This window comes from Astatotilapia calliptera, chromosome 12 (genome assembly GCF_900246225.1).
Source record: "Astatotilapia calliptera chromosome 12, fAstCal1.2, whole genome shotgun sequence".
NCBI classification, from domain to species: Eukaryota; Metazoa; Chordata; class Actinopteri; order Cichliformes; family Cichlidae; genus Astatotilapia; species Astatotilapia calliptera.
The window spans coordinates 2,740,148-2,763,857 of record NC_039313.1 but is presented as its reverse complement, the minus strand read 5'-3'; the positions used below and the strand labels follow the sequence as shown (position 1 = coordinate 2,763,857).

Here is a 23,710-nt window from a genome sequence, read left to right as displayed (position 1 = left end):
CGTCACCAGGCTCCTGATTGGTTGTCGCGGCGCGATTTGATGCTGGAGTTCAGATTTTCCAACTCGAGCAGTAGACGCGAAACGCGCGTATGCACAAAATGCAACACAAAAACTCACGCGCGTGGTTTTATTCGCGCGTCAAACGCGCCAGATGCGCTACACTGACGCTCGTTTCACGCGTTTTGGCGACGCAAATCTCCTTCCGAATTTTCGCGGGACCCGCAATCGCGCGTCACTGCGCCTTTCCATTGACTTTACATGTAAACCTGACGCTCTATTCGCGTCCATCGCGTTCGGTGTGAACAAACATGCTGTTGACAGCCCCAGTTCACTTGCTGCTGCTGTGTGTGTGTGTGTGTGTGTGTGTGTGTGTGTGTGTGTGTGTGTGTGTGTGTGTGTGTGTGTGTGTCAGACAGAGAGAGAGAGAGAGAGAGAGAGCCTTTTAATGTGATGATCTCATTGTAAGATTCAAATTCAATATATTTAGACTGGTTGACTGAATTGGATCCTGTGTGTGTGTCTCTCTGTGCATGTGTTTCCATATGTGTCCATATTTGTGATTGTGTGGCTGTTATATATTTTTTTGCAGATTTTTGTCATTTAACAAGTATATTTGAGGGACCCTCAGCATGTTCAGCATTTTTTCAGCTGTCCATTTTGCTTTTCCAATTTTTCTGTTTAACTTATTACTATTGTGCTAAATCACACTATTTCTGCTATTTTATAAGATTTGTGCTAAATATAGTATTTCTGCCGAATATAGTATTTCTGATTAATTATAGTTTTTCTACCAAATCATAGTACAGTATTTTTGCTTTTTATAGTATTTGTGCTAAAACATAGTATTTCTACTAAATGTAGTATTTATGCTTAATCATACTATTTCCATATATTACTGCCAGGTCCCCTGGCAGCCAATCCTCTGTGAGGATTGAGACATTCAAATTTACAAATCAGGGCCTGCACGGCTTCACAGCCAGCCAATCATATCTGAGGGCTGAGGCATTCAAATTTGCATATTGAGGCCTTCACGGCTTGTAAGCCAACCAGTCATCCATGTCATATATCTCTAAAAATTCACATTTTTATTTTAAATAGACAACACTTACTTACACTTATTTGTGTGTGTGTGTCTGTGTGTGTGTGAGAGAGAGAGAGCGCCTTTTTATGGGATGATCTCATTGTAAGATTCCAATTCAATATATTTAGACTGGTTGACTGAATTGGATCCTGTGTGTGTGTCTCTCTGTGCATGTGTTTCCATATGTGTCCATATTTGTGATTGTGTGGCTGTTATATATATATATTTTTTCATTTAACAAGTATATTTGAGGGACCCTCAGCATGTTCAGCATTTTTTCAGCTGTCCATTTTGCTTTTCCAATTTTTCTGTTTAAGTTATTACTATTGTGCTAAAATCACACTATTTCTGCTATTTTATAAGATTTGTGCCAAATATAGTATTTCTGTTAAATTGTAGTTTTTCTACCAAATCATAGTACAGTATTTTTGCTTTTTATAGGATTTTTATAGGATATTTATATTGCTTAATATAGTATTTATGCTTTTTAAAGGATTTGTGCTTAATATAGTATTTCTGCTAAATTATAGTATTTCTGCCATTTTATAGTATTTGTGCTAAAACATAGTCTTAATTTAAAATTACAATATTCATAGTTCATCACAGGGTCTCTGGTAAAACACAGTATTTCTGCTCTGTTGTACTATTTTTCTAAATCATAGTGTTTCCATAATGTTTAAGTATTTCTGGCTAAATATATTCTTTCTGTTATCTTATACTATTTCTCCTAAAGTCTTGTATTTTTGAGAAGTTATCATGTTTCTGGTAAGTTACAATATTTCTGCTACGTTCTGCTATGCTATTGTATTTCTGCCAAGTATTATGTTTCCTCTAAGATATTGCAGTTCTGCTAAGTTATTCCATTTTAGCATAGTTCCTTTGCTTCTGCAAAGTTTTTACAATTTCTGCAACTTTTCAGCTTTTTCAGCTAGTTTTTGCATGCAGCTTCAGCTTAAAGCATCCACACTGCATTTTCGCAGGAAATGCAAATTTTTCTAGTTGTTATTGTTTTTTTGGTTTGTGGCCCATGCTGGCGAAATGAGTCGGAATGCACGCAGGCTGATTATCAGAATCGGCGAAAGACAAAAATGTGAGACAGCGAATTGGCCGCAGGAGAAATGTTAACAAGGATAATGCACCACCTGCTAAACGTAGCCGTCGTGGACACTATTACAACATTGTTAAAGTGCTTGCAAAAGCAAAATGACAATGAACTCTTGATTTGTCAAATTTAATGTGTTTCATCCTATTTGAACGCTGTTTTTACACATAATGCTTCTCCAGCTTGATCTTATAGATCAAAGTTATGCCATCTAATGACTAGAAAGCAGTGCACCAGTAAAGGTGCCATCAGCTATGGCTGTTTAAACGTTATTTTTTCCAGCCATCATGATTACTGCATATCATAAGTTCAACATTGGGGATTATTATTAACCTCTTACTGTTATGCTATGAAAGCACATGGCATAACAGTATGTGTGTATCTATCTATCTATCTATCTATCTATCTATCTATCTATCTATCTATACCAGATCCTTATCAAATTATTTTGATATTATGCTTTCCATATAATTATTTAGTAATTATTCGAATTCATCTGTGTGCTGTGTGTGGTTTATGATTTCAGGAATAAACAGAAAAGTCTGGAGGACTACTGTCAGAGAAGAAGTACACCATGCACCCCCCAGGAGGTGGCTGTACTTACTGAGAGCGTCTTAGCTATGATTTTAAAAGACAAGAGACCACTTGCTGTGGGTGAGGGATTCAAAGAAATGCTGACCACCTTCCAACCAGGTTACACTCTGCCGTCTAAGCGTCATTTTACAAGCATGATGGAGAGAAAGTATGAAACTTCAGTGCAGAGACTAAGGAATGAACTAAAAAAAGCCACATCCAAAATCTCCCTTACCACTTATGCTTGGACAAGTCTGGTCACAGAGTCCTACTTAGGGGTAACTTGTCATTTCATTATTTGTTCAAAGACGCCATTGCTACTGTTTGTATATTATTAATTTTTTGCTATGATTTCCTTTATATTTGTTTTGCAAAACATTTAATTTTTTGTTAAAAACAGAAGATTGTAGTACAATGTTATTGTGGATCAGGGCCGTGCAGAGAGGTTTAAAGGGGCGGGTGCTCAAAGCTAAAAAGGGGCACATTGAACCAGGCTGAATAACAACAACACACATTCATCAAGAATCTAATATGGGCAACAAGGCAAACCAAACGTAGCCGATGTTTTACCTGATGGGTACAATGTTGCTGTTGAGGGGTTGCTGTGGATAGTGCTGGAGGGCAGGGCTGTGTTGATCTGAGACTGTAGACATTAAAAAGTCCACAGGAGAGATGGTAGCTGATTAATTAAACAAGTGTCATGAGATAATAACAAAATGCAAAGATTGGTGACAGCGCTTGGAACCATAAGGCAACAAAAAACTGTGAGAAATAAATTAGGCTCTGCCTGTGAATCACTCTTTGCTTCTCTTCTTCCTTCCATCCCATCTTTTCATATATCACTCTCCACTTGCTGTCCATCTGAGAACAAGGCACAACTTGCTATTGCAATAAACTATAATTTAATTATCCACACCTAACAACTCCTGCACTTAATCTATAATAAAATGATGACAGAAAAATGTTATAGCCCTGCTTTTAGTAGCCTCACACAGCTCCTACTGTTTCCTCCTCATGTCCTTACCAGCCATGTCTGCACAATGTTATATCATGAGTAATATTTTTTTTAAAAATCCATCTAAATAAAACACACACATGCACGCACTTATTACATTTTTAAACTGTAGAGATACAATCATTTTACTGCTGTAAAATCCAACTTTTGTCTTATTTAAAATATAAATCTAATATAATCTGCTTCTTAATGTATGTTCTTTAAATTACAGCTTGTGTTTTTAATATATTATAATTATAATAATGCACAATTATGTGGACATGCGTATTAGATCGTTTTTAGTGAAATATAATCCCTCCAGAAAGGCAGGAAAAGCCCGGAAACTTACTTTAAAACTAAATATGTTCCCTAAAACGGTGACAGAGCTACAGATCCATGACAGCCTTACACAGGTAGCCAGCAGCTGTGACCAGCACTACCTGTGCAGTTAATAAAAGGACAGGTAATGTTTGTCGCGCTGTTGCACACACAGCACGCTCGTTTGTTTCAGTTCGTCAGTTGCAACAAGACAACTTACCAACGTGTACGTAATAAGCTAATACTCCTGTGTGCTACACACTACAGTGCACGCTGTGCACCTACTTACTGGGTTTGTCGCATCAGTCTGTGTCTCTGAGTTAACTTGTGTTTCTCCTACAGCTCCGGACTACAAAAAATGCGCGTGCTCTTTGTGAGCTCGTTCCCAGCTCCTAACCAGCGCGTTCTGCCGTCAAGGGCGATCATTGGTTAAATGTGATCATGTGACTGATGCAAGCCAGATCCTTTTATTTGGCAAAACTGTGATTAATAGTTAAATATTATTGTTGAGGGGCACAGACAGGACTCCGCACGCACACACACAAAGAAAATTAAAAAAAAAAAAAAAAAAAAAGTTGCCTCAACAAAAGGGCACTTCAGGCACCCATCAGGAAAGGGGCGGGTGCCCAAGCCCCTCTAGCCCCCCCCCCCCTTCTGCACGTGCCTGGTAGGAGAGCCTGCACTGTAGATACTGGGTTTTATTAAGAGAATGCAATTGCAACAATAACAAATTGAAAAGATTTTTTCATTCCCTGTAATGTATGGCTGCTGAGCAGCCATACCAGACATGCACACAGGGTGACCAGATCACAATAAGCCGCATGTCGGACTTTTCAACTCTTGCTAGGTAAACACCATAAGAATAAAGGGAAGCTTTCACTCTCCCTTGTTATTTCAGCTGCGATTCTGTCTGGTAACAGTCTATAGGTTTGAGTAAGGATGTATCCATAGGTCTTTTTGGAGCACTAGCTGACAATTTATGAATCTTTAGCCAAATATACTGTGTGGCTTCACACCATTTTTTCTCTCATGTGAAACTGAAAAATAACTCTATTTCTCAGTATATCTGTCATCTGCTTTGTGGTATTTTCCACTATATTGCACAGAATGATATATTTGTTCATGATAAAAGCATGACCTAAATATGTACTAAGGAAAATCCAGTGTTTAGAAAGGTGGATGTCCTGCAGAGCCTGTAAAATGTGGGACATTGGTTCAAGATGTGGGAGAGGGGGGAAAGCATAAAAATGCTGTGCAGTCCCCCTTATAGAGGGACATCTGATCCCCCTCCCTGCACAACATGAAGTATGAAGTAACACCAGTAACACAACACCTTAAGGACGTAAACCAATGTGTAGACAGTGATGTGCAAAGCTTTTCTTAACCCTCCTATCTATGAAAGTGACCAAGGTACACAAAGTTAAAGCCGCTGGGATGCCTGTCACTTTAACAAAGTTCATAGTTCAAGCTGCACGTGCTTGAATCAACATGGCGTCGCCTGCTCAATAGAAGTGGAGCAGAAAGTAAATACAGAGGTACGGGAAGGTAAGGAGCTCTCGTGGAATGTTACCGCTAGTCAAAAACAGCGCACTACACAAAGTGTTCCGTTAAGATACCGACGTACTTCCTCTGAAACTGCAAAGAATGTAACTTCCTGCTCGAGCTAACATCAAGTCTTTCAGTTTGCCATATAACCAAAACATAATTACTGAAAAGCAGTAAGTGCATGTACTGTTATGTAGAGTAACAGCATTGTTTTACATAGTCACGGTGACACATTAATTGTAGCAGTTATTTGAAAGTTGCACAATACCCTAAACCAGGCTTGAGAGTAGAGTATGAGACTTTTTTCACGTTTTAACTCCGTGAATGCGAGCTCCTGATAGGCCTACTTATTGTTTGGTGCTTTAGGAATCAGCACAGTGATGGCAGATATCAGCAGCAGCCCAGCGGCCATCACTCCAGCCTCGCTCTCCCTGGAGGAGAAGCCTGATGACCTCTCCAAAAATGATGTTGCCAAGCCTGATGTTCAGGCTGAAGGAGAAAGCCAGGGGGCTCCTGACCCCGGCGTGTACCGCTACATCAAAGAGGACCTGTTCACGTCGGAGATCTACAAAGTGGAGATCAGGAATCTGCCCAGGTTCATAGGCTTCAATGACCTGAAGAAGTTCTTGGCCAAGCATGGCCTCAACCCGCACAAAATCAAGCTGTTTGGCAGGCAGACGTTTGCTTTCGTCACCTTCAAGAACGAGGAGGAGCGCGACAAGGCCATGAAGATGGTGCATGGCATGCAGTGGAAGGGCCAGGTGCTTAGTGTCAAGCTGGCCAAACCCAAGGCAGACCCCATCTTGAGAAAGAGGAAGGAGAATGAGGGGGAGAGCGCGCCCCCATGCAAACGAACAGATGATGGGGACGAGGATGAGGAGCCGCTCAGTGTCCAGATCGCCAACGTCGTGACACCTCTGTGGAACATCTCTTATGACGAGCAGCTGAAGAGGAAGGAACAGGAGGTGGTGGTGGTTCTGCAGAAGCTGGCCAAGTAAGTGTAATATAATACAGATTTGGGGTTATTTATAGGTCATGTTGTACTTTTTATGGGACTTGCTGACATGTCCGTACAAGTTAAACCTTTGTTTTCTTTCAGAGAGATCGGCAGCACCAACAAAGCCATGGTGCCGTGGCTGTTTGCACAGAAAGGGAAATACAACAACATGTGTTGTCCTCTGGAAGCCCTCCGACCGTCTCCTACACAGGTATACTTTGAATAGTTGCTTTTATTTGTCCATAAAAGGCAGGTGGTTATGCAACAGTTAAAAAAAAAAAAACAGGATGGAAAAAAGGCAAAGCACAAAATAAAAAGTAACTAATTAGAGATGGAAAATGACGTACATAAGTTTATTCTGTTTCACGATCTCTCGGCTGTTTTCATGTCTCTAAATATTGTATATAATTTAATATTCATCCTTCTGACCCGGTTTCCGATCGTGACAGACAGAGTACAGAAACAAGTGCGAGTTCCTCATATCGGTGGGTGCAGATGGCGAGGATAAAACCATCGGTTTCCGCCTGGGGAAATACAAGGGAGGGTCCTGTGCTGTGGTGGGGCCGGCTGACACGTGCCACGTGCCGCCAGAGGCCAAGAAGATGGTCAGCGAGTTTCAAAAGTTCATCAGGTATTATTATGTGTGCTCGTGAGGATCTAGGAACAGTTTAGTTTGGGGAACTAAAGCTGCTTGGAAAAAGTAGTTGAACCTAAATAAAAAAATATCAAATTCATAATGTACATGTCATGTTATTTGAGAAATATGATACAAATAAGTGGAAAAAAACAAAGCAAGTTGTCTAAAAGTGACTAATCGCTCAGTCTGGCTGTGATTTTTGCAAACAGAACAACTCCATACTCTGTGTACAGCCCAGAGACATATGAAGGACACTGGAAGCAGCTGACTGTACGTACTACGAGGACCAAACATGCCATGGCCATGGTGTTCTTCAACCCACAGGTGATGAAATGTTGAAACTGAACTAGCGCCCCATGCTGTTAAAGGTCTCCCTTTTGATTCGCTTCATTTGTTTAATGACTCTTAGAAACTTGAAGAAGAGGAACTTGGTGCTTTAAAGAACTCCATGAAGGAGTACTTCACAGAAGGAGAGGGGAAAGACAGCGGCGTGACCTCTCTGTACTTTGTTAGAGAGGGCCAAAGGTAAAACTAAACTACATGCTCAGTAAGTCATAATCTGTATGAATTTAATGACTGAATGTCATCTTAATAATACTCTGACTATTTATGTAACTTCTTGTATTTTTTTTTTGCCTGTTAAGGAAATCTCCAAACCCAGAGGATCTCCCCTGTGAGCTGGTGGTTGGAGAGACCTGCATTCAAGAAGAAATGCTTGGTTTGAAATTCAGGATTTCTCCGCATTCATTCTTCCAGGTGAGGAAGAGCAGAAGCTGCATGTTGTGGAAGTTATGAGGTCTGGTTTGCAACTAGAATATTTCAGGATTTCTTTCTGTGAGGATGAGTGAACACATGTTATCGCAGGCATGGTAATCCTTTTCTGAAGTTCTGATCTCACCATGTTATCCTTCTGCAGATGGGGTGAAATGGTACTCCTCTGGCCAGGGGTGGGCAACTCTTGGCCTCGAGGGCCAGTGTCCTGCAGGTTTTAGATGTGTCCTTGATCCAACACAGCTGATTCAAGTGGCTAAATGACCTCCACAACATGTCTTGTAGTTCTCCAGAGGCCTGGTAATGAACTAATCATTTGATTCAGGTGTGTTGACCCAGGGTGAGATCTAAAACCTGCAGGAGACAGGCCCTCGTGGCCTGGAGTTCCCCACCCCCTAGCTAGGCTCTTCTAAGGCTCATCACAGAGCCTAACAAACAGAAGTAGATCACTGTACTTCACCATGCTTTACCTTTTTTTTGCAGGCATTCCTAAAATGTGGAAACCTCTCCAAATACAGGGCTTAACTCAAAAATATCCCACAAGGCTGGAGTGACTGTGAATTTAATACATTCATCTTATGTTTGTTTGTTTTGTTATTAATCTGTGGCTAGGACACTCGGGTATGGTAGACGATGGTCCCAGTTGTGTTTGCCAGCTTTAACATCAGGTGCTCAGCCTCCATTAACAATCTGTTTCTGTGTGCTAGGTGAATACAGGAGCTGCAGAGGTGCTGTACTCTGCTGTGGGGGAATTGGCCCAGCTGGATCAGGACAGCATAGTACTGGATGTGTGCTGCGGGACAGGAACCATTGGCATCTCTTTGGCTAAGGTAATGGTTTTTTTTTTTTTTGTCAATGTATAGGTGTTGTGTGCATTTTCTCATTAGTCATGAAGCAGGACAAATGCACACTGACTCGGTTTCATGTTGCCTTTTTTTGCCACCCACTTTTATATCTAGAGGGTGAAAAAGGTGATAGGGATTGAGATGTGCCAGGAAGCAGTGGAGGACGCCAAAGTTAATGCAAAGCTGAATGGTAGGCACCACGAACATCATCACTTTTATCTTTTTGTAGCATTTAGTTTGGGTAAAGCGCATAAGTTGTGGTATTGATGTGATTAACTTTAGTAATTGTATGCATGCTGCATCCCTCTCTTATTTTTTGTGTTTTTAAGGTCTCAGTAATGTTGAGTTTCACTGTGGAAAAGCTGAGGATGTGTTCCCCAACATCCTCAATGCTGTCGTTTCATCCAGTGCGACTGCTATCGTAGATCCACCACGAGCAGGCCTACGTGAGTGCACGTTATGATCAAAAGATCTACTCAGGTTAAGATGGTTGTAGTAAGAGATGATTATTTTTTCTTTGTTTCCTTAGACTCAAAGGTGATACTCGCAATCAGGAGAGCAGAGCATTTAAAGAGGCTGGTTTATGTATCATGTAATGCCAAGGCAGCAATGACCAACTTCATTGAGTAAGTGAATTTTGTAGTAGAAAATAAGCCAAAATTAAAAAAATTAAAATGTGACTCCAACTGTGGAATTGTTTTTTCCTTCAGTCTGTGCAGAGCTCCATCAAACAGAGTTCATGGAGCCCCATTCCGTCCAGTGCGATCCATAGCCGTGGATCTGTTCCCTCAAACCATGCATGTTGAGATGATTCTGCTGCTGGAGAGAGTGGACTACAGCGAAGACTCAGTTTTATAGCTGGAGAAATGGGTCTCTGTGCAGTTTGATTGGCAAATTGGGCTTCCTCCTCTATAAATGTATCCACACAGTACTCTGAAGAATTAACATTGTCATTTACATATTTGTAAAGCCAAAAAGTAACACAAGTTAAATCCCAGTTTTCACAGTGAGCGATAACTGTAGTGTCTTTTTGCATGAACCTTTGTTAGCTTTGACCTAAAGTTTAATTTTCAAACTAATACTGTGTTTTCTGTTATTCCAAACAGTATTGCTAAAAGCTTAACCAATAAATTACCACCTCAGCTCACTTCCCCCTTTTTAGTTTTGATCCTTCAATCACTGAATAAACAAAAGCTCTTGTAGCTATTAGTCAAGACATTTTTATTTTGCATAACAAATATCACCAAAGTCATGGAGCTCAGGTTGCAATACATACTTCATAATCTAGGCAGCAACACTTCAAACAAGTCATTGGTACAACTTAACAGCAACGCATGGAAGCAGTATCCCCCCCTCCCCCGACACTTATGGGCTTTGCATGAAAACACATACACAAAGGGAAAGCACATTCGTAAAGTGATCTGTACTATCACAGGAGCCTTGGGTAAACAGATGTGTCCTCTTGTAGAAAAACCGCGGGGCAAACACTTGAGTGCACAGCAGTTTCCATTTTGTTCCAGCAAGTGACGGGTCTATGCATTTTCCTGTTAGTCCATATTCTCTTCAGTTCACAGCAACATTGAGTTTTCTATAAAATGCATAAGACTATAAGCTTTGGTATACACAGTTTCATCAGCTTGTTGGACTGAATGACTTTATCGCTGTTGTTTACATCAGTGCCAACTAAATTTTACAAGTTTGCCTTGAAAGAAAAAAAAAAACAATTTATGGCAAACGTACACAAAATAGTCCATTCAGGTGAATCCTACAAATCTGGATGAGTTGTAGGCATATTTTCTTGAGACGTTTCTTGGCCATTTTTAACTGAAAACACTATCTTAAATTCTTTATCAAGTAAATAGAGATTGGTCTTTCCACTTCCTGCTGAAGGGTGTTTTAGGTCCAATGTACAATATATACTCTTGAGCCCTTCATGAAATGGATTAACTAAGGCAACATGTAACCAACATGATTTTTTTTAAAATAAGAATATAAATGAAAAGCAACTGAAATGCGCTTTGTGGTTAGCAACTGTGCATGGCATTAGCATATGAATAAAAATCCAAGTGCGAACTAAGCGCATAAGTGAAATGATCCCCAACATGTTACAGTACTGTGTCCCTGTGCTTGGGGTATACTGCAGTGTCACCATGTAGCAGGAAGCTCTTGTAGAACCTGACCTTCACCGGCTTAGGCCTAATGTCAGATATTTGTATGGGCACATGTGTGTGCCCTTTTATACTAAAGATAATTTAGAAGTAGTAGCTTGGTATCATTCAGAGATGGTGTCACAGTTTTTTTCCAAACAGTACCTCCAGCTTCACAGCTGGGTTAGTAGTCGGTGAAATTCATTACTTATTAAATGAAGGAGTCCCTTTTTAATAGTCGTATTTAACAAACATGCATTTTTGTTAAGAATATCGACTGACATCACTGAAGTTTCGTATTCCATAAAACAATCTGTACTGGTATCAGCGATGAAGACATCAGGTGGGCTCTAGCTTATGTCTTTTACTGAAACAAATGAAAAAGGCAAGACCCTCAAGAAAAAGTCAGCCCAAATATTCCACTAGGAATTATTCCAGGAATAAAAGCAACAGTCAACAAAAACATCTGACAGGACACGAGTGTGTAACAACAGTGAGCACTTCACACCGCATGTTGCCAACGTGCAAACCAAAGACAGCATCTGTCAATTCTGGGGACAAACAAGACCGCACACAGCTGTAATCATCACTCACCACATCCATAACACCTACCATTAAAATAACAAATAAAATAGGAACTTTGCTTCCAATTAAATGAACGGTATAAATACAAGTATTAGTAGTCCCTTTCAAATACTTTTAGCACAGAGAAAACTATCAGCTGCTGGTACTATGCGCTCATGACTGGTGAAAACAAGCCTTCAAAAATAAAACCAGTGTGTGCAGTGGCTTTCTCCACTTTAAGAGGCATGCAAATCTATTTTGATGTGGTTCATCTTATCAAGTAATGGTCACTTCTCTGGACACTGGGGGGGAGGGGGGTTCTCCTACTGCTGTAATTAGGATGCATCTAGAGAGGTAGACGATATTCGCTCTACAGTCTGTTCAGTCCAACACTTACTTCTACCAGCTTAACCAATTAAAACAAGTGAAGGAAGTAAGCAGTAATATCAGCCTGGTCAACCCTTTACTATATTGCCATTTAGATCTCAGTGATGCATAATTAAGTGGTGGATGGTGGGGTGTGCATGTGTGTGATGTCTGACAGTGACTGGTTTTCAGTGCTGTGGTTCATCAGTGATTTGAGATTTAAACGTCGACAGTGCAGAGGGGTTCACTCCCCGGCTGGGCAGATTCCATTATGGTCATCTTGGGTTTCTTCCTCGTTTCCTCCTGGTAGAGAAAATAATTAAAGTACAACAAGCAAGATAACAAAAACAATTATTCTCAAGTACAAGATTTTGGGTAGTGTACATGCAGTCTGGCCAACCAAAGACTGGAAGTTACACTCCTTTGTTTTGTCTTTTTTATTTACAAAAAAATAAAGCTAAACATTACCCCCCCCCTTTCTTTTTTTTTTTTTTAGAACTAAAATCCCAGTAAGAACCATTCCTACCCTCTGTGCAGCCAGTTTAATCATCTCTTCTTGCAGTTTGTTCAAGATATGAAGGTTTGGCTTGTTCTTTTTGGCATACTGCTGGAGCTCGATCACGCTCTTGTCGGAGCTCTCCTGAGAAGTAAGATCATTTTATAACGACATAGCACATGACACTTCATGATAACACGCTATTCAGCTCATCAACACATGGCAGTACCATTTCAATATGTGCAGAAAACTGGTTCAATTCTACATCCCAGTCATTGGTTTAAAACCCAAAATCAATGACGTAGCAGCCCATCCGCTGTTGACCAACACTCTAGGAGCAGAGCTTTGTCATCACATAAGCTCATTTATTTTATTATGCATAGTAGTGACTTTGGGCTTACGACTGTAATTAACAAAGGATCCAGCTTTATTTAGCTGGACACTTCAAATGTTCCAGCACTGACCCACTCACATCTTTTTTCCTGTCATAGACACCCAGTTCCTAAATAAATTAATAGAAAGCAGCATCTTAAAACGGCATCTTCTTGCTCTTCATCCTGTTTTCAGACCCAAAATGAACTGTGGTTTGAAAAAGATTGACTGCCACTTGCTCCAATTCAGTAGAGCATCCACTGTTTATCAGTGTACTTGAACAGGCGCCCTCTGTATCGGTCACAAAAACTATGATGCACAATGCTGAGTTAAAGCTGGAGATTGCGACTCTGTGGAAAACGGTATCTTCTTATCTAAAGACACTTAAAACCCACAGGAACTATATTAGAGACCAAAACAATTTTCTTCATCTTCAATGCTTTCTCTTAAGACTTTACAGCAGCTGTCAGTCCTTACCTTCTTGACCATCTTATTGCTCTCTCTGCCGTACATGCGCAGCAGTGAGCCCCAGTTCTTGACGTGAGGATGTAGCATCTGCAAGATCTTCTGAGATGCTAGCTGTTTGCCAACCCTCTTGTTCTTGCCTAGTTACAAAGATGACAAATACAAATAACCTGTCACTGAAACTCACATGTTAGTGTCACAGTGAAAATTTGTATTTATCACTTATATTGGTTTTATTCTGATTTTTAGTGTTTTTATTTGCATGATTTTATTCTGTTTGTATTGCATGTTTTTAGTGTGTTATTTGACATTGTTTTAATCCACTGTGGAATGGCTGAAAATGGGATAAATTAGTTGATAGGGATCACCCGCTGAGGTATGGGTGTCTCCAGAGGTGCTGTGTAAAGACCTTTTAAAAGCAGGCTAGCTGAGCCCTGGGAGGACAGAGGCCCCAGATATGAGCAGGCCAGGTGAAAAGAGGGACCCGCTGCCTGACCGTGGGGTGCAACACCTAATCAGGAGACGTGGCGGCGCAGTCCTGACAGCAAGGAACGGCGACAGTGGGAGACAAACGCGTGTGATTAGCAGCAGGGCAGAAGTATACCTCCTGCATTTGTGAGTAGTGTCTCCACTTGTTCGCCAGATGCAGCCGGGTTGGGAGAGGGACGCCATGGCTATAAGCCAGGGACACTTCTGGGACGATTGTTCTGGCCCCTATTTGTTATTTTACAGGGCGCTGATGCGAGGGGAGCCGTGGTGGCATTGCATGATGGACTCCGGTGCAGAACGCAAGCTGGGCTGGGATGCGATGGGCCTAGTGAAGGGATAGGAGGAGGATAGGAGGCTCCTCCTTGTCTGTTGGAGACTAGACTGTTGTGGACTCCGCTCTGGAGAAAGAATTCCTGGCCTGCTGGTGGACCCATAATGAACATGTGGCATGATTACATCAGGGGATTTTAGTGGATGTAGAAAATTGTATTTTTATGGGTTTTAGAATTGTTTTACTATATAGACAACATTTTATTCTGTAGGTTTTTTTATGCTCCCTGGCCTGGTAATAAACTGCTTCCGATCAGACCTGCTTCATCTTTGTGCGCTTGGTGTCTGACTCGCTTGCTCGCCCCCTTGTATTTAAAAGAATCCTTCTCTTCAGCATGAAGTTCTGGCACATCAGCTTTAGTGTCTGCGTTACATTAGCAAAACAGGTCCACTAAAAAAACTAAATAAAAGGAAAATAATTGTAATAATATGGACTTCATTTACAAAGCAATTCTGACAGCTGCTTTGAACTTATCTATAAATAACACCCAGCTATGCTCTCGCCAGATAGAAATGCAAAGATTAGGGTCTACTTACACCAGCCACGCACAGTATGTTTCCCACATGTCATCACATATTCACTCTTCTGGTTCTTCCCCGGGATCACCTCAAATTTAATGCTGGTGTCCCCCATCCCGTGGTTTCTGCAGTAAGGAACAAACATTTGTTTTCACATGGATATTTGAAATCTGTCTGCGTTTTGCACAGACACCCCAATGTCCAATCAGCAGCTGTGAACTTCATTCTCTCATCTTGATGACGAGCAGCTCCACCTTATCATTTGAGTTAAATGCCTTTCCTTGTTTTCTGTCATATATATGTGATAAAGGCTTATATTAAACAGTTACCGATAATAAAACCAGTGTCTGTACAAATAAGCCAAATGATCCATTTCAAACTGATTTTCCCACTTATGTTTCTGGATGATATCCTGAACACTGGCATCTCGGGCACACAGCCAATCAGTTGTTTCAATCCATGTACAAGGAGCAGTCAGTCAGAAGAAAGATGGTGAGGAGGGACTCTAACAGCTTGTTTCAAATAGAGGATGAAATCAAAGACTGCAATAAGGCCAGTAAAAGATAGTAAGGATCATTTTGAAAAGTTAATCATGCAGAGCTGCTCTATTAACAATATGGACGCAGTCGTAGTATAAATCCCACAACAGGTGACATAAAGAGGCCTGAGAGAGAGAGACAGAAGAAAAAAGGACACACACATCGCTTTAACAATAACAGTTTAACAATATTAATAAATACTCAAATCTACTTTACCTTTTAAGGCACTCATGAAGAATCTGATATGGCGATAGTAGTCCTGCTTTGTTGGTCAGCTCATATACTCTTGAATCTTCTATACTGATATGATTAAAATACTGCAGGAGAGAATGCACTGAATGTCACCACTGCTGTGTCATCTTCAACTCTAAAAATATGTGTTTTACATTTGAAGGAAGTATTATATGAAAATCTTGGCTTCAGAATCAGGATTTAGCTTTGCTTCAAGAGTAAACCAAAAAAAAAAAAAAAAAAAGACAAAAAAAGAAATACACACAGAAAAAAATGTCAAAAAACGAAAAAGTACCTCCAGTTCATCGCCTTCGACGGGTTTCTCCTCCGAGGTCTGCTTCACAAAGTCAGGTATGAGGATTTCCAGTGTTGCTCGAGCTGCAAACACCCAGTGAGATTTTACAGCAGGTGAATGTGCAAATATTTACCACATGTAATACAGTGTACTGTTATCTTGCTCCATTGTGGGGAGGTGCAACAAAGAGATTGTTCTTGGAGCTGCAGTGTGTAAGAAAGTGTAACCCCTTGACTTTTCAGAAGACCTCTCTCTCACAAAGCAGATACATCCAACTAAAGCCCCTTTACTATCAGTACCTACTCGAATCGACTCACCACGTTTTCAGGGTTTTCCATTAGGTCATATTACCTGGTACCACGTACTTTTTTAGTACCTTCTCGGCCGGGTCTGAGCAGGTACTAAAATGTGATGTCGTCAGACTCCACTGCCACTGATTGGCTGGTCAATTGCGTCACTTGATGAGTGATGAGAGCCTCTCTCATTCACGAAAATCAAAACCATCATTTTTAAAAAACCCGGCAACGAATGACAGGACCACAAAGAACAACGCCGGGGTCCCCCGAGTCTGCCTCAACGTCCACCTTTGTTGTAGCGTTTGTGGTGCTTTCTAATAACATGCGATGTATTGCTATAACAACGAAAACACACATTAGGTGGCGCTCATTTGCAATGGAAAACCAGTGAATTGGAGTCAAGTCGTGGCTACGTGATGTAGGTACTAATGGAAAAGGGGCTTGACATGTTTTTTAAGGTCATTATGCTGATTTTTTTTTTAATTTATACCAACTCCAAAGGACAACCTCTAATACAACACCATAATTTTTTTATATATTAAGCTGTGACCAATATCAACCACATGATCAAATGTCCAATATTGTAAAGAAGAAGAATTACCAGCTTTATTCTTGGCAAGTTTTTTACTGCTTGCAGTCCCTGTGCCGTATGTGACTCCATCTATAATGACTGACGCTCCAAAGGGTTCACTTGGGTTCTCTGTGGAAAGAATGGCAAATTAAAATGGATATTCCAAAAAGGTCAACATCAAAAACAGGCAAAACACAAAAAAACAAAAACACTTTTACTAGTTTATGCACAAAAAATCCTGATAGAAAATGAGTGGAAGAAGTAATAGCGTACTATGAATTTGACTGTCTGTGCATTAGCTGCTTGATAAAACCAAATCAGAGATCATATATCGGGCTTTCACATTGCTTAATAGCAGTTTTATATGTTAACCCGGTGTTTTTGCTCCAGATCCAACACCAGGTTACAGCTCAGTTGTTGTGTCTATTTAAGATAAGGTAAAAAGAGAGCTACTGACATAGGTAGCTAACCTGCTAATATTGCTTCGTAGTACATCCTTGTAAATTACTGTATTACCTTTGGCCGCTTAAGAAAGAGGAACTTACCACAATCAAAAAAGTTGTAAACAGGGCGAACCTTGAGGATACGCTGCATATATTCATGTAAGATGCAAACTTCAGACTTTCCATTAGGATTTATAACAAATTCTGTGGAAACAAACAATTCATTGCATCAACAAACAAAAACTTAACAGGATATGTTTAATATCTACACCCAAACTGTATGAAATGTACACAGTATGAATCACAGGTACTGGCACCTTTCTTAGTAGGAGCGTCCTGGACTGACAGTGTGATGAGCTTCTGGTTGGCAGGCAGGATAGGTCTTTCCGACTCTGCCTGTTTCCTCTTCATGTCTCTGTTGAACTGTCTTCGCTCAGCCCAGGTGCGAAACTTCTTGACAGTCACTTGTTCAAAGTCAAAGCATTTCTCCAGGTACAGGCGAAATTCTTCAAGTTCTGCAAGGAAGTTTCAAGATGTCAGATGATGTCTTTTACTGTAGCAAAACACAAGCAAACAAACAAAAGAACATTTCAAAAGTCACTGCTAGTGTGGGAAGCTATTTACCGATGGACTCATCCTTGCACACCTCCACTTTGGCCTTGACCTGCCCTAAGGCTCCTTGTGCAGAGTCACAGGGAAGAGACTCTTTATTTTGGATGCTGTTGTCAGTGGTACCTTCTCCATCCCGACCTTCACCAGGGAGACTGGAGGGTGGCATGACATCCTGGTCCTCAGCTGTAGCATCTGATGTGCCTACTTGCTCTCCCCCGTTGGCCTCCTCAGCAGGCTTGACAACAGACTCCTCTGCATCAGGCACCACTTCCCCATTCAGCTCCCTTTCCTCCTGTTCCTTCATTTTCTTGTAGTGTAGGCAGGGGATGCTGCTTACAGGTGGGTCGTGTTTCTGTTTGAACAATATGTTAACAGTGCTGTAAGTTTGAGACTAATTTTAAAATGACCTGGAAAGTGTCCATAGGCTTTAAATAAATAAGGTAAAATCTCTCAAAGTGATGTTTACCCAGCTGTAAAATGTTCAAGATGTAGCTCATCCAGTGCCGATATGCGTTTTGGGGAAAACAGTGTCGTTATGGTTTTCTTTAGGCAAAAACATTTGAGCCTTTGTTTCCTCAAACACTGTCAGTATTGGCAGGGTTCCCAAGCCCTTTAAATCACTAATTTCACACTAACTTGAACAACAAAAATAACACCACATCAAATGTTGTTACTTTTGTATTATGTGAATTAACTCAGATTAATCAGGAACAAACAGACGAGGAACAGTGCAGAGTTTAGGCTTTTGGTGGCAGACTACTTTAGTCCAAACTGAGAGCAGAAGCAAAATCTGTCACTAATCTGTTTAGAGTGTTGACACAGCCAGACGTTTAATGTAAGCAAAGCTAAATTTTATTCCACCAGTTTCATAAACAGAAACAGTTGTGAAATTTATGCCGTTCTTACCCTAATGCTTCCAGTGCCAAGGAAGTACGGTCTGGACCAAGTGACCACTCTGGTCTCTCTGTGCAGGTAGACTGGAATGCCTGAATTATGGAATGTCATTATCCATCCATCAGGGAGAGGCTCAGTGGGCGGACGTCCCCGACCTAGTACATAAGAAAATGCAAATGTAAATGTAAATATAAGTACTACATAGTACACTTTGTGGTATACCTCATTAGTAATACTAAATACTGACATTTCTAGGAGTTGTAATAATCATTCATTCAAAAAACATCGAAGGCATTTTTATTCATTTGCTTCATTTTCCATGTAAATATAATCCAAAACAAATCAAAAAAGCCAGAACAGCAACCATTACTAAGACTTTAACACGTGTGAGGTTTTTGTCAGATATTCAAGGCAAATTAGAAGAATTTATTTTTCTGTAAATATTTTGCTACTTTGAAAAGAAAAGTTCTTTACAGTCTCAGTGTAGGTGCATGATATCCCTCTCACTCTTAGCAGTAATCATTACACTTTAGGTCACCTTGTTGTAAATAAGCACCTTGCTAAAAATCTATGGGAGTTTGTCCCCTGTGAAAAAGACATCGCTTTTTAACTTTGAGACCGAATCATGTTCAGCTCATGGGTATGGGGTGAAGACTGAGAGACTATTTGCTATTCATTACATCAAAACCATCATTAACAGGCCTAAATGCTTCTTAGCTGGGAAAGTGAAGTCTTTTCATTAATTTGCCTTTAAAATGCGACCAATGCAACCACATTAATTTAAAGTTTGGTAAAAGAAAAAGTGAGACACGGTTCTGAAGTTGAAATTAGAAACTTCAAACAATGATTTCTGAAGGAACTTTAAGGAATTTGGAAAATATTTCTGCTTTGTCTTTTAGGATTTCAGACCAGACTTGTTTAGTAGGTCATTCTGTGTAATGCAACAACAACACTCAAAGACAGCAATGACCATGTGCTGTTAGACTGTGTGATCCTTTCAGAGGACTTCTTAGTTGTCTAGTGTATTTATAGAGAGCACATCTACCAAGCAGTGTCTCAAAGGAGAGCAGGTTATTTCCATAGGTCACACACAAAAATATAATATACAAAAGATAAAATAAATTTCCTACAATTTCAGATGGTTTATTTAAACAAAAAAACAAAAGTAACTAATAAGACAAATATGTGGCACATACAAGACAGTATTTGCAGTATACTTCAGACTACAGGCCCCTCCCCAACTCACTCTTCAGGACAGTCTTAATTTTGGTCATCATGGGTTGAACACCTCCTTCACCATCTGACTGATGATCACTGTCCCCACCATATTTATCCTCTGCCGGGCGCATCTTCTTTGGGACTGGCATGCCCTCCTCCAACAGAGCATCGACATCATTGTCAAATTCCTCCTAGAAGAGTGAAGGGTTAAGGCCAGCAGATGATGATTGTTGGGCAGTTCTAGAGAGTACTGAATTCTTTGTAGTCTTTTCTCAGACTGTGTGTTTGTGTGTGTGTAACTCTGTAGAAATATAGAAAAAAACATTACAGCTGCAAAATGGTGCATAAAAGCAATTATGAGTTTAGAAAGAGAGGATATGCCCCTCTGTTAACTAGCCAGGTTTCAAAAAAAAAAAAAAAAATTACCTTGAAAATAGGAAAAGGGCAGGCACGTTAAAAAATGACCAAAGCTCCACAGCTGTGATTTTACTGGCCAATATTTCCTCAAAAGTACCAGCTGGTCCGACCAACCACAGTGAGCTTAAAGCCTGTCAAAATGGATTCTCTAAGGATCTCACCAGAATTCATCCGTCTAACAGTAACTTCTCCTACTAGAAAATCATATGAAGATCTTTTGGGTCAAATGCAGACTCCGCTATTGAAGGTAAAAATTAAAACACTGACCTCTTCCAGCTTCACACTTCACATTTTCAGTGATTTAAAACAAAACAAAAAAACATTGGTTATCAAACATTTACTTAAACATTTGGTCCTGTTTTTATAAATAAAAGCTTGATGCAGAAGAGTGATGAAATATGACATTAAGAAGTGTACTGTACTTGCAGTGACTGTAGTGTTTGTGGTCTGCATTAGTCCTGCATTATTATGTATTTCACAACGAAGGACAAACTCAGTGCAAAGTTGTCACTAAAAGGGGATACTGCAAATAAAAGTCCAGTCATACCTCATAAGAATAAGCCGTGACTTCGTCATATGCCTGTTCCTGCTGAACTATGACGTCAGACTTAAAGCCTCCATGCTCTCCATCGTCGGGCTCCAGGAAGTTCTCGTAGAGGTCATCCAACTCATCCAGGACAGCAAACTCAACCTTATTCTCTAGATCTACCTCTGTGTCCTCTGACTTTCTGCCTGCAGCATTTGCTGCTCCACCAGTCACCTCGGCTACCTCCTGCTCACTAGCCATGTCGTGCAACTCACCATTGAGACTTTCTAAGCCATCCTCGCTCCCTGCCTCCTGCCTCTCACCTGTATATAAAACCTTCCTCTCTTTGCTATTACTGCTTTCAGTGAAGCTCACACTAATCTTAACATCTCTGAGCAGCTTGAGATCTGGCAGAAACTTGGTGACCGGGGGAGCATGGCGGGCTGTTCTGGGGCACGGTGGGGCGGGACTGGCCTCATCTGAGAGATGACTACAGAAAGTCAGTGAGCCCCTGCTGAGGGGCTGCTGTGTCTTGGTTTCCCCGTCCCCTGGGGTGTATGTGTATCCATCACCACCAGAGCTAACGTCCATTACCTCTGCGTCACTGGACGTTTGCAGGGGAGGTGGTGGAGGTGCTCTTCCCTCATCTAGGCCAAAATCATCAGGTGGCTCCAAGGGGAGAGGGGGTAGAACATCATCTATCTCCATTTCCTTATAAATATATAGCTAACTTAAATAGACTGAAATTTTAATTTTAAATTCTTTACTTAGTGAGAGGCTATCTTCTTATCTAAACACAGAATGCATGCAGAAGCACATCCCTGCATAGGCCACGTACCAGAGGTGAATATGCTAAGCTGACTACATTGTTCTTTTCATTAATGTAGACAGCTTTCAGAATCACTGTCTCAATTATTGGAAATCACAATGCATTCAGCTTAATATGGGATCTAGGCACTGATCATCCTCCACTGCGATCTTGTGGAAGCTAGAAAAAAGGGACCAGTGAGAATAATGTCAGAAAGCACAACTTTATTACTATTACAATACGATATTTAACGTAAAAATAGCTTCGACAAATAGACGTGTTTTGGCTTTGAATTTGAATATGTTGTATGCAAACTATACATTTGAATAAAATGGGGAACAACCACTCTTTAGCGCATCTGTTCAGCCCGAAGCTTCACAGTGGGCCCCTGCTAAGGTTAGCATCAATGCTAATGAGCTGAGCTACAGCTCACCGAGCAAACCCGCAAAGGTCAGCAACCCATAAAACAGCCAGATATTTGGGATACAGGCGTACTCACTGATAAATATGACACGGGTATCTCCTCTTGGGCAACTATCTACCTTTCTAAATTAACACAATTCTCGTCGCGCCGCCATCTTGAAGAAAATCCTAGCCGCGGCTCCCAAACTCATGCCCCGCCTTCCTCTACCGGCTTTTTCAGAACCGGATGTTCACATGGCCAATCACTGCATTCTTCAACCGCCATTATTCGGCCAATCAACACGACAGCGTCACACCTCGTGGCCTATCAGCAACATGGCAATGCTTCGTGCTTTTCCCTAAAGCAGGGGACACGGTCCAAATTCGAATGAAACCAACAGTAATTGTAACAACGTCTCCAGCACTCTCATTCCTTTCAGTGGAAATAAATATATTTGGAAAAACCTTTATATTCAAGCATCACCCACCTAAAACAAATGATGGGCATATCCTGAGAAAAGTAAAAGTTCAGTATTTCTCAGTATATATGAATTACAAGAGCTATAAAGGCACATGTAATATTTTGGAAGCTAAAAAAAAGTATTTTACTTCATCATCCAAACAATATGTTGACATCTACCAACACTCTACACAGAGTACTATGGGGGCGCGGTTTGTAAACTGAAACATTAACAGCAACATTTTTCCACATTTAGCTCCAAACCTTGTAAAAACCTGTTGTTGTTTTTTTAGAACATTTATGAAAATATTTGTAACGTTTTTTAATCAAGGTCTTTTCATTGAAAGAAATCATATAATCACAACAATAGCATACTGCTTATAAACTGAAACCCCACTCTCCTGTCTGCCAAAGGAAGGGGGGGGGGGGGGTCAAATTAGGCAGTGTGATGGAAAATTGACATTTATGGACATTTCCACAAATTGTACAGAGGCAACTATCCATCTTTCCATTTGTCAGTAAATGTCAGAGATGGTTGCCAGGTAGTGTAGAAGCTGGACGTAGATCCTTTGAGGGAGCATCTTATCTTTTCCTGTTTAAAATACTGCATAACCTCTATGATCCAATGTGAACATGAAAGGAGTGAGGAGTCTTTCCAATGCAACAGCACCTGTCTCCTGGCTAACAGAGTATAAAAGGCTATCGTTTTCAACTTTATTTGTGTTCAGATGCCTACCCTGTGGGACGGTACCAACTAGTCCAACAAAGGGACATGGCTCAAATGGCTCTCCTAAAACTTTAGAAAGAGTAGAGAAGACTACTTGCCAGAACTGATGATGCACTGAACAAACCCAGAACATATGTAGAAGGGTGGCTGAAGCCTGCTGACATTTATCACAGGTAGGACCCAGATCTGGTCTAAATCTGGACAATTTAGTCATTGACCAGTGTAGTCCATGTACAATTTGTATTTTTCCAACCTTTATTTGATTTGTACATAGCACTGTGCATATACATATATATATATATATATATATATATATATATATATATATATATATATATATATATATATACTGTATATGCATTCAAGTGGCTCCAAAGTGTTTTCTTGAAACAGGACATCTAACAGTTAGGTCCATAGACATATTTGGTCACTGACACAAGTTTAGGTTTGTTTTTGTCGTTGTTGTTTTTTTCCTTGTTTACTGAAACATCTCTTTTTAAAGGGACCAAAGGTAATTGGACAGTTGGCTCAAAGGCTATTCCAGGGGGAAATTTGGGTAATTCCTTCATTCTGTTATTATTGAATGGTCAACCTGATCTTAACCCAACTGAGTGTGAATTTCATATGTTGAAGACTATAGGTCCACAAACAAACAGCAAC

General features: G+C 40.5%; 2 protein-coding genes across 4 annotated transcripts; one reads left to right on the top strand and one right to left on the bottom strand.

The window, feature by feature from the left end:
• The first annotated feature begins 5,506 nt into the window (after positions 1 to 5,506).
• On the top strand, positions 5,507 to 10,014 carry trmt2a (tRNA methyltransferase 2A). 3 transcript variants are annotated; one of them, XM_026187158.1, is made up of 12 exons: positions 5,507 to 5,603; positions 5,980 to 6,607; positions 6,713 to 6,821; positions 7,060 to 7,241; positions 7,457 to 7,571; positions 7,657 to 7,772; positions 7,892 to 8,003; positions 8,726 to 8,848; positions 8,978 to 9,053; positions 9,193 to 9,309; positions 9,393 to 9,489; positions 9,574 to 10,014. In XM_026187158.1, exons 2-12 carry the CDS (start codon positions 5,994 to 5,996, stop codon positions 9,719 to 9,721), a joined length of 1,809 nt encoding a protein of 602 aa, XP_026042943.1. In that variant the 5' UTR covers positions 5,507 to 5,603; positions 5,980 to 5,993; the 3' UTR covers positions 9,722 to 10,014. The 3 variants fall into 3 exon arrangements, with proteins under 3 accessions (XP_026042943.1, XP_026042942.1, XP_026042944.1); XM_026187157.1 differs by having other exon boundaries at positions 5,507 to 5,613; XM_026187159.1 differs by lacking the exon at positions 5,507 to 5,603 and adding an exon at positions 5,620 to 5,786.
• A 53-nt stretch (positions 10,015 to 10,067) lies between these two features.
• Positions 10,068 to 22,102, bottom strand: dgcr8 (DGCR8 microprocessor complex subunit). The gene is made up of 14 exons (XM_026187156.1): positions 21,961 to 22,102; positions 20,675 to 21,641; positions 19,739 to 19,901; positions 18,505 to 18,647; positions 17,611 to 17,950; positions 17,304 to 17,501; positions 17,089 to 17,190; positions 16,574 to 16,672; positions 15,677 to 15,759; positions 15,367 to 15,467; positions 14,630 to 14,736; positions 13,286 to 13,413; positions 12,467 to 12,580; positions 10,068 to 12,243 (listed from the first exon to the last, which is right to left on the bottom strand). Exons 2-14 carry the CDS (start codon positions 21,359 to 21,361, stop codon positions 12,160 to 12,162), a joined length of 2,349 nt encoding a protein of 782 aa, XP_026042941.1. The 5' UTR covers positions 21,362 to 21,641; positions 21,961 to 22,102; the 3' UTR covers positions 10,068 to 12,159.
• Between the last annotated feature and the right edge of the window lie 1,608 nt (positions 22,103 to 23,710).